Below are 11,120 nucleotides of genomic sequence, written 5' to 3'. Positions count from 1 at the left end.
TCTTCTTCTTTTTTTAAATGAATACATGTTTTGCATCACTTTTTATAAAATCTCAAAGGTCCATAACATATGAACTGTATTAATATGTATGGGACTACTCAAGTGTGAACTTATAGTAATTATTTGCAGGTCAACATGGAGCTAAAACCTTAGCAGATGTAATAAATATACCATACATTAATTCATACCCACTTATCTATAGAACGAACTATTGTTGCATTGGAATTTGTATTAGAAGGAGAATCTTTCTGTAGTGGTAAAGACACCAAATCTGGCTCCAGCCCAGGGCCCCACATCCTTGGGAATCCGGCCCTGACTACAATGCAAGTTTTATGATAAAAGTTCACATTTAAAAATCCATGTTTAGGCTCAGGTAGTCATACTGGTTCTGGGGGGAAGTTAAGAGAGACAACCGGAACCCTGGCATCTCCAACCGCTCTCCTTCATTGTGGATCCGGTCAGGCGGGAGAGAGAGAAGCCCCTCCCCGCAGATCATCATCGCACCAGTCGATGGTCCTTTTAACTGCATTGTTGGGGGAAGAAGCGACGCCCCGCTCTGAGGATCAAACATCCCCCCCTCCCCTGTGATCGGCACGAACCCCAGTTCTGTTTTCATGGAAATCAGACCCAGCCTCCGGACCGCACTTTCTGCAGACATGCGAAGTTGAAGGCGCATTCCCAGCCGGGACAACTGAACTCGCGATGTTGGCGTCTCGGAGAAGCTGATTCTTTCATTCTGCTCCCCCTCTCCCCTTTCCCCCAGTACTCTATTTTCTTCCTGATTTCGTCTTGTTCGCTCCCGTTACTTTTGGACTTCACTCCAACATGCTGCACCTGACGAGCCGCTTTGTTTTCTGCGCGCTCCTCGCCTCCGTTTACGCGTCGTGCCCTCCGCGCTGCGAGTGCTCGGAAGCGGCACATACCGTCAAGTGCGTCTCCAAAGACCTGAGAAGTATCCCGAAGATCCCGGGATACACCAGGAATTTGTTTATAACTGGGAATCAGATCAGCCGAATCGGTCCGGAGTCTTTCAGAGGTCTGGATAATGTGACCACCCTCTCCCTGAGCAACAACAGGTAAGATACTGCTATAAAAACCACCGATTCGATGTAAATGGCTGAGCTTTCTTACATAGATTACTTTTAAGTTGGCATTATGAGTTGAATTAGTCCGTGTTGTCATACATTTGAGATTAGAAAAGCCTGTGGGCCATTTAATCTAATCTGTCTATATGACTGGATTGTAACGGTATAAATCTGGACCTTGTATTTCTGCATAACTGAACATGTAATTGGCTTATAAAGTGTCTCAAGATGACATTTGCTGTCAATTAGAACAATATGTAAACCTTTTATTGAACTGAGCAAGTAATCCAAAGTAGTGGATTATAATTTTTCTCTGTGGCATTAGAACACTCTTGACTCTTCCCATGACTCAGGGTACTTCTTGTGTAAAGACATTCTTTCATTCAGACCTCCTCTGGAACTGTACTTTGAAGTTTGACCTGTACGTCATGCTTTTCTTCCGACCCAGAATTTCAGAGATGGAATTCCACACCTTCTCCGGACTTCTCCGCCTTCGCTCTCTGGATCTGAGCAACAACCAGCTGACCGTCATTCACCCCGAAGCCTTCAGCAACGTCAGCCAGTCCCTGCGAGAGCTCAATCTCAGCCGAGCCCTCTACAACTACTCGTCGGTGATGGACCTGGCCGCCTCCCTCCAGAGGATCTCCATGGCGAACCTACAGGTCCTGGACTTGTCCGACAACAGCCTCATCTACCTGCCCTCGCGCACCTTCTCCCGCATGTATGGCCTGCGCCGCCTCCAGCTCTCCAACAACTCTCTGGTGGCCATCCGCAGCCTCGCCCTTTCAGGTCTGGAGAGCCTGGAGGAGCTTGACCTCACGCTCAACGCCCTCAAGACCTTCAACGACGAAGGCTTGCAAGAGTTGGACTCCCTTCCCCGAGCCTCTCTGCTTCTGGGGAAGAACCCGTTCACATGCACCTGCGGCATTGAACCCTTTGCGCAATGGCTCAACAGATCCCAGAATCGCGTCAGGGATGCAGAGGGCCTCCTGTGCGCCTTCCCTCCCAGCATGAGGAACACATCCATCCTCGCAGTGGGCATGCTGACTCTGGAATGCCAGCAGAGGGACGAGGGGGCAGACCTCGCTTTGCAGACCTCTTATGTCTTCTTGGGAATCGTTCTGGGCTTCATAGGCCTCATTTTCCTCTTAGTACTTTACCTCAACCGCAAGGGAATCAAGAAGCGTGTGTATGACATGCGGGACGCCTGCAGGGAGGTCTGGGAGGGCTACCACTACCGCTTCGAGATAGACTCCGACCCCAGGTTATCACAAGTCTCCACAAGCGCTGACGCATGAGAGGACGATCACTGCACTGCATCCGCAAGAAACTCTTTCTCCTAATTTGTTTATCAGTTGCAGAATGTAAAAAAAAATGTACAGACGTGCCTGTAAATATATCTTCAAACAACAACACTTTGATTGAAGCATGCACTCATCAGTCAAATGGAGATGTTTGACACTTTCAAGAAGCAAAAAGTAAGTGCCTGAAGTGAGCTCAGTATTGTTTTTTTCTCTTTTATATTTGTGAATCAAACAGATCTCATGGAAAAAAGAAGGGAAGGGGGAGGCAGGGATAACAGAACTGCAATAAAATTCTGACACTATGAAAACAAACCTTTGGGAATTTAAAGCACAATCACTCATTCATCTTTGATCCCTTTCAAGCCCTTTGGTCCCTCCGGCCTCCTGCCCCAGGGTGCCAGAGAGGAATTAAGGCACCAAAAGCTGCCCCCCCCCCCAAAGCTCCTCTTAAAATCACCACTCTGCTCCTCTTTGGCTGTTGGATTAGAAGTGGAGAAGACAATTCAGCACAGGCCAGCGGAAATCTCCCTGCCCCTTCCCTCCCTCCTTCCCCCTTTCTCTTTTTCGTGAAACTTTGCTTTGTTTCAACTCCTTGAGTTTTATTGTCAAAATGATGAGAACCAGCCCCGAGCTGAAGCCGCTGAAAGTACCCCCCCTCACACTCCTCTTTCTTCCCCTCCTCCTTAAAGACAACAGCCCTCGCTCTGGAGGAGCTTTGAAGGGAAAAAAAAGAAGAAGAAGAAAAAAAGCTCTGGCTTTCCACGTTTTTCTGTTTAAAGGGCTTTTCCTTCCTGCAATGATAAGATACAGATGATTCTGAAACACCAGCCACATTGTTTCATTCACAAGGTCTTTTCAAGCGGCTTGGTGAAGACAGAACAATATGTGCTTTAAAGGGTTAGTTTAGATTTTGTAAAAAGTGAGGTTCTATGAAGCTGTTGTCAGTGACAGCGTTCTTACCTATCATAGCAAAGATTTCATATTGCAGCCAGTTTGGAGAGAAGAAACAAAATCCTCAGAGCGGCAGAATGCTAACAGCTGGTCAAATGGATCAACAAAGTCAGGGCTTCACATGCTTCAGTGTGGGATCACAGACTATTGCGTTTTGTTTTTGTCTTTTTGAAGCTGTGTTGCAAGTAGAGAGCATCTTAACAACAGTAAGCAGCATTTTCTGTCTGGACAATCAAGAAAAAATGATCATAATATGGTAAAGCTAACAGGTAATTTTTTAAAATCCCATATTGTATTACTTGAATGCTATTTATTCAAATAATAAATAATATCACTTGTGTGCGATATCACATTCAAGTTGGAGCTCTGACTGGGTCACTGCAAAACCTGTTTATCACTTCTCTTCAGAAAAAAATATGTAGATAAAATGAAAATATTACTTTAAACCTGCAGGATGCACATTTAAAAAAATATATGTTTTTTATACCTTTGTTAAAACTGCAGCCATGTTGTGTTCGTGTAGAGATAATCTGAGAAAAGGTCGATGTGACCCCTTTTGCTGCATGAAGAAACTTACTGCTCTGAGTCAAAAACAACCAATCAGAGCTGGGAGGCGGGTCTTAGTGCTGTCAATAATCCTCATGTACTTGCTGCTCAATGGGCTAATGCCTTAGCATTCTCTACAGGTTCTGCTATCAGGAAGAAGCTGTATCATAGTAGAGAGAAAGGAAGGGAGCGCCACACTAAGGGTGATTGACAGCGCTAAGACCCACCTCCTGACTCTGATTGATTGTTTCTAGTTAGCACTTGGAGAAGGCAGAGAAGCTTAATTTTTCACAGTCTCATAGCATACTGTCACAACATGGTTTTAACAAATATGTCAAAAAAAAAAATAATTTTTAATGAAAGTTACGTACTGCACCTTTAAGCATGTACTATATCCACCTTCACTGATTTCACAACAATCATAACATGCAAAAACACAAACTAGGACTGCAACATATCAATGGCAGTCCATCAAACTTGCTTTTTGTCTTATTGCATGCACAAATCATAATGAGATTTATTGGATAAGATTTTGTGCACAAACCATAAATTTTGTGCTCACAGCAAACAGTAAGTATGAAAATTCAACGTGCAATTGAGCAAAGTCAGTCAGCCATCTTGAAATACTTTGTTTACAATATCCTCCCACATATTGCATCCAAGTAGTCTTTTTTATTGCAATAATGATTACTTGTATTTACTTCACTGGTTGCATCAACATTGACAACATTGCTAAATCTTTAACATGGGTTGACATAGCTTGGTGTTCTACAGATTCCTGGCTAGCTGTTAGCCCATCTTAGTCTCCTGTGACTTTTATTCCCTTTTTTTGTCTATTTTCTACTTGCTGCAATATGACATTTTTCTGCTACACATAACTACAGGAACTTCCAGTAAAAAACACATTTTAAAAACCTAAACCTGAGGAATTTTCCCTGCTACCATTGCCTTTTACTACTGGAGTAATGTTAACTGTGTGTATCCTATTTGTACTTGGAGATCAGATTTTTTCAGTTTCCAGTGGGAAATCTATGGAGAACCAAGTCAGAATTCCAATGGGAAAAGTCCAGGTTTAGTACTAAGGATGGTTGCTGAGTAAGAAAAAAAAAGTCATAAAAGTGGCAGATATGAACTTTTTGTGAAAACGTCTGGTGTTAGGAACTTCCTTAAACCAGTGAGGCTCATAGCATTGTGCATTATTTATTTGTAAACATGCTATTTTAAGAGCTTGAATGGACATTACTGTGTTATCTTGTGTTTCTTAAAGTGCCATGTCATAGTGTCCTGTATTTCCTTGTATGTTAGCACATTAAAAAACAGTGTTAGGCAGATTTAAGCGTCAGAACATGAAGTGGATTTTGTGAAAATTCAAAAGATGTCATATGTTTGTAGTATGGCTGCACCCCCAGCCCTGAATAGTGGATGAGAATTGGGATGAAGGGTGTGGATTTTACAGTGGCCAATTGTGATCAGATAATTGGTCATTTTCACTTTCACTTTCAGTCATCCCAAAAAGAAGGAATCTTTATCAGCACAAAGTTTGTATAATGTAGCATACAGATTAAAGAATGTATTTATTTGGTCCTTTCAGACATGTGTTAGCATTTGTGTTAATGCTAAATCGGTGTGTATTATTATAGGATTCATGGTGCAGATTGTAAGTTGTCCAAAAATCCGTGGCAGCCAGCTTGGCCGTCAATTAAACTGCATTTCCATTACAAATGTGCGCAAAAATTGTCGATATTCCGCAAATGTCGAAAAAACACAATTTAGCTATGTTTTGTGTTTCCTTTAAATAAGAAACACAATTAAAATCACAGGTGGATATGTTTGTTCTCCCAATAAAAAATCAGCATGCTCCTCCAACTACTTCCTGTCGTCTGCTGCGCCCGGGGCAACCTCTGCTTGTTGATCATGTGACTCGAGTGATGTGGAAAAAACGGATTTCTGTTGCAGTTTTGCGAAATAAATCAATTTCACTCATCCTAGCAAAGTTTTGTTGTGTTTCCATTAAGCAATTTATTTTCGAAATGTCAAACTGCGCAGTTATATAATCAGTGGAAATGCTGATTGTGTAAATTACATAGCTGCTGCTATGCTGTTTGTTTACCTGAGGGAGCGTACCTTCCTTTGGAAATACGAAGAAAGTGTGCAATATTAAGATGGGAGAATAACAGTTAGCACCACAGCCATTAGCAGTTCCTGCTGATTTGGACTTCCAATTGGAACAGCTGCGCTTTGACTTCCGAAACAAATCAGATGCGGCCTAAGCAACCTGTGTGATTATGGAGTCGTTTTTACCCAACTACTTTAGCCACACTGAAACCTTAAAGTCCCAAATGGGATCCACATGTTCAAACTGAAGCAGAGAATGAATTCCAGACGGTGTCATGTGTGTCATCCTTGTTTTTCCAAATGACAAAAGCAATTCTCTGTGGCCTTTTGTTGCTCCCAACTCAGACTAGAAGAAGAAATGGAGAGCTGCCATTCATCAATGTGTTTATTGTCCAAATTGTTAGCTATCAAGGTATTTAGAATAGGCAGAGAGAGAGAGAAGGCCTGGAATCAAGCCTCCCTTTGTTCAAAGCCAGAACAGCATCTTCATCCTATCAGTATGTCCAAACCTCTCCGGCGGCCATCCCAAACTGTTTACGCCACGGAGCCTTTTTAGTGGATGTGGAATAACAAAAAAAGAAACACGAGGAGCTCTTGATGACTGCACACTCATTTAGACCAAATGTAATCTTGTGTGTTTAGAAAAGCAACACAAATGAATGTAATCTTAATGCTCTGGACCGAGGTCCGGGTATCATTTCCCCTGAGCCGCAGCGCCACATTAAGCCGGACATTTAGTCACCGAAAGGAGAAAACAATTGAGCTCGGCGGGCCGACACAAAGGGCCAGCTCGGATGGCGAGACGGTTCAAAGAAGCTTTGTTTTCCAGCGCAAAAAAAATAAAAAAAGAGAAGAAAAGGATGTCTTGTGATACTTATTGTCTCCGAATCCTCAGTGCAACAGGATTCATTCATGATGACAAAGTTAAGCGCTCTGATCCGGCTATTGTTAAACTCGCATCATTCTTAATAATTGCATTTGGAAGGAAAATACCAAGAGGAGCTTTCATTGGCCTGTTCCACAAGTCACACCCACGACATTAAGCCGACTGCGGGTCATTGGTGTCAATTTGCAGAGCAGAAAGACGAAAAATGTTCCCTGCATGTCATTACTTCCCTTTTTTACTCATTAAAGTGTGTATTAAAACCATGCCTTTTCTTGTGTTTTTATGAGTGGGGCTGCTGGAGGGGGGATGTTTGCTATAGGCTGCCTCTGTGAGGAAACAATGAAATACAAGCAGGCACTCTATTACTCCCTGTGTAAAAGATATGCTTGTTAAAAGCAAAAGCAATTCCTTGAATAACCCTCTACCATTAGGCTGCTTGTTGCTCTTTTTTTGAGTGAAAGATGTCGACTTTATCTCGGCTTTTTCTCTCCGCTCTTTCGCTGCCAGCCATTTGTTCGGCCCAGGGTCCGTCCCAGGAAGCCGTTTTAAAAACTCCTAACAGCTTGATGTCGCTGTTTTTGTGTGCAACATGTGGTTTTGTGCAAAACACACACACACACACACACACACACACACACACACACGGAGAACGTGTGTCTTTTCCCAGCTTCGCTCTGCAGCACAGCAGGCTTTTGATTTTATGTGCCTCCCCGGCTCTGGGAACATCTTGGCGCCATTACACGGATTTAATGGCTAAGATAGGAAATATGACTTAAAAGTCAGAGCCACATCTGCGAGGAATTGTACATGTTAAAAGGAGACCGCAACAGTCAGCGGCATGACGACAGAGACAAAGTGGCATCGATCCCCCCGCCCCCCTGCTGACAGTTTATGACAAATACAGCTGTCTCTGCCTCCAGCTAACGATTCATGTCATCATTCACATCTGCTATTGCTTCACATACTTCTTCCTTTAAATTAGTGATAAAACCCAAACTGTACTCACTGTAATCCTAGAGGTAATGTGTGTGCCTTGTTAAAGCATTCTTTACCCTTCATTGTTCTGGTTTGCCCCCCCCAACACACACACACACACACATTTTGTCAAACATAAACCTGGATAATCATCAGAAAATTAAGTGAATTTTGTGAGAATTCAAGGGATGTCATGTCTTTGATGTCTGTGTTTTGTTATGGCTGCACCTCTGGCCTTGAATAGTGAATGTGTGTCGGGATCAAAGGTGTGGATTTTACATGCTGTTAGTTTCAGTTTCACTTTCAGATACCTGGCGTCCCAAAAAGGTGGACTCTTCACACAAACCTCCATGTATTTTATAGGGATTCTAAGTGGCAGACATACAAAGTAGTGCCCAATTGTGAACCGGAAAGAAAATAAATTATTTTCAACAGAATTCCAAAAAATATTCATTTTTGTAGAATCACTTTTCTAAGTAATTGTTGTTTCAGGGTGAAGTGAAGGGGTTAGTTAGTTAGTTAGTTAGTTAGTTAGTTAGTTAGTTAGTTAGTTAGTTAGTTAGTTAGTTAGTTCCATCATTAACAGAGTGATCAGAGTGAACAATTTGATCAAAATCCACACATTCTTTGGGTCATTCCATTTTAGCTCAGGCCACATGTTTAGGCTACTTTCCGCCACCACCTCTCATCTGACCAGAACACTTTCGTCTTTGTCCGCTACATGTAACAAACTGCAAACAGGACAGATTTTTTTAATTTACTTTTTTTTTCTTTTACCAATGGATTTCTTCTTGCTGGCCTTTGAAAATGTCCAGATTTGTGGAATGCACCACCCTTTTAGTTGCCATATCGACAGATTGCAGCTCCACCAGACTTACCAAAGGTCACTTGGCTGCTTCTCTGATTAATGCTGTCATTGCTCTGCCTGTCAGTTTAGGTGGATTTCTTATTGCTCTACAGTCTAACCCTGCAATAAATGTCTACCCCTGAACTGTCCACTGTGCCCCTTGGTCTTCGTGATACTGTTTGAGGACAAGCAGTGCCCCATTCTCAATAAATAGGTTCAACTGATTGGTCTAAAGACAACAGGTTTTAATCAACAGTACCAACGTAAAGTGGAACGAATGCAAACACACACGTGCCACCATATTTAGCTTTTGAAGAATTTTGGAAAGCATTTACCATTTTTCTTCTACTTCAACTCTTTGTGTTCAGAAAAATCCATTGAGTTACGGCCGTAATGTCCGGAAAAAGGTGTGAGTACTTCTGCGAAGCACTGTGATTCAATTGCTCCCCTGTCTTTTATCCATCATCTCTAACAAGTCTGCTCAGTGAAGGAGGGGAGGCTTAACAACAGACGGGACCCCAGTGGGGCAGTAGCCATTGTTCTGCTGCTCACTTGATCAATGTGACCAATTGTGTTTGCCACTGGATGCAAGTGAAGAGGAGTTGGTCCAGCTGGCCCAGCCGGCCATTAAAGCCATCCGGCCTCTCATTCATCACTTCCATAATGGCGGGAGCCAAACTAAACACCTGAACACACCTCCAGCACACACACACACACACACACACACACACACACACACACACACACACGGCTGAATTACTCTGATCGTTAGCACTATGCATGTGCTCAAAGTTTATTCTGATTAAAACAGCAACAAATAAAGTTGTTTTTTTTGTATTTCAAATAAACAAGGGGTATGTAAAAAAAAATCACTATTTTGCAAAGTAAGTGCTGAAATTACAGAAAACATTTGGTATTTTTTTATGCCTGACTTCACCTGGAAACATGACAGAGACAGAACATGAACAGGTAAGAGTTTGTTAGGACTGAGCAGAAACCTCGACCTCAAAACTGGACCCTTTAAATCCCATCCTCACTTGCTTATTGTCTATAAATTCCTGTCATGGGTTTTGTCATTCATATTGTCTAAAAACAATTCTAGAGGGAATAACAATGTCTAGCTGTGGACTGCAAAGTTTTGAACATGAAAACTTTATGAATTTCTAGTGAGACGTCCCTACAAGCAGGAGGTTTGGAGAACCTAATTGCAAATGGACTGCCACAAAAATGTGTTTCTCTTGTTCATAGTGGCTACTGTTATCCAGCAGGGGAAATACTACTGTGAGAAATAATTGTTTCTAACAAAATCAGTGGTGTCAAACTTATCGGTGGTACTCCTGCTTTCTACGCCTGGTTGCCATTGAGACAGCTACTCTACCTCTCTGAGAACATTTCTCAGGGTTTGCGACTACAGAAAGCCGCAAGGATATTTGATTATTTGTCTTTGCACAACATATAAAAATCCTCCAACGGTAATTGAACTCCAATTTGTTGAAAGTCAACAAAATTTGAATTCAACATCTCTATCTTTCCTAGTCTGAAGTAAACTGGGCGTCTGCATCATGTCTTATTTAGATGCCATAAAAACAGGAAATAATGAAATACTGTTTAAATTTTTGTGATCAGTGTCAAGATTAAAGTGTTTCTGTTGTTTTTTATATAATTTAGGAATTGTAATGAGTGTCATTAAATGTGCCACAGCAGTTTTGCAGTAGACAATCAGTTATTATTGTGGGATTTTCTATCACTCAATACATATTCAAATTAAAGGGTGGACTTTATTTACAGTGTGGTAAAAATATATTTCTTTTAAGAGTTTTTACTCATGACATGTGGAGGGTGCAGTAAAAGTTGGTATTTTTCTGCCCCTAAGCATTTCCAGCATCACAGTAGTCAAACCATTTGCATAATTCTATTTTGTGTAATACATTTCCAGAAACATAATAAGAACTTTGTACAGTATGAGAATCCTGACAATTGTGCGCTTGGAAAAAATAAAACATTCAGTTTCTGAGACGACCCTTTGTGAATGATTTTAATGTTTCAGTGTCAGTCATGAGTTCTTAAGTGATTGTGCATAAGAGCAAAAGTGTTAATTGAATTTTTCCACATTTGTCCAGGTACAACAAAAATTGTACTTTGTGGGAGGATTTATGTCACAGACGAACACAAAGCAGTGCGTGACTGTGAAGTGGAAGGAATATCACACGATTTTCATTTTTTTAAGTGTTCAACAAAACATGGATTTCCATGTGAACTAACAGGCTGAATGAGTTACGAGTTAGCATGGGCTGTTAGGCCTATGCTAGCTACCACTGGAGGAGCTGTAGAGATCCACAGCACAGGTGGGAGAAAAAATAAATATGCAAAGCTTCAAGATGGCTTTGCACAGATGCAGTCTGACTAATCTT

At 41.8% G+C, this 11,120-nt stretch overlaps 1 protein-coding gene across 1 annotated transcript; it reads left to right on the top strand.

The window, feature by feature from the left end:
• The first annotated feature begins 498 nt into the window (after positions 1-498).
• Positions 499-3,537, top strand: LOC102216596 (trophoblast glycoprotein-like). Its single transcript, XM_005806193.2, has 2 exons — positions 499-1,076; positions 1,534-3,537. The coding sequence occupies exons 1-2, from the start codon at positions 826-828 to the stop codon at positions 2,381-2,383; spliced, it is 1,101 nt and encodes a 366-aa protein (XP_005806250.1). The 5' UTR covers positions 499-825; the 3' UTR covers positions 2,384-3,537.
• The last annotated feature ends 7,583 nt before the right edge of the window (positions 3,538-11,120 follow it).

The sequence above is a fragment of the Xiphophorus maculatus genome, chromosome 13, assembly GCF_002775205.1.
Source record: "Xiphophorus maculatus strain JP 163 A chromosome 13, X_maculatus-5.0-male, whole genome shotgun sequence".
Taxonomy (NCBI): domain Eukaryota; kingdom Metazoa; phylum Chordata; class Actinopteri; order Cyprinodontiformes; family Poeciliidae; genus Xiphophorus; species Xiphophorus maculatus.
Note: the sequence above shows the minus strand (reverse complement) of the source record. Positions and strands in the feature narration are given on the sequence as shown.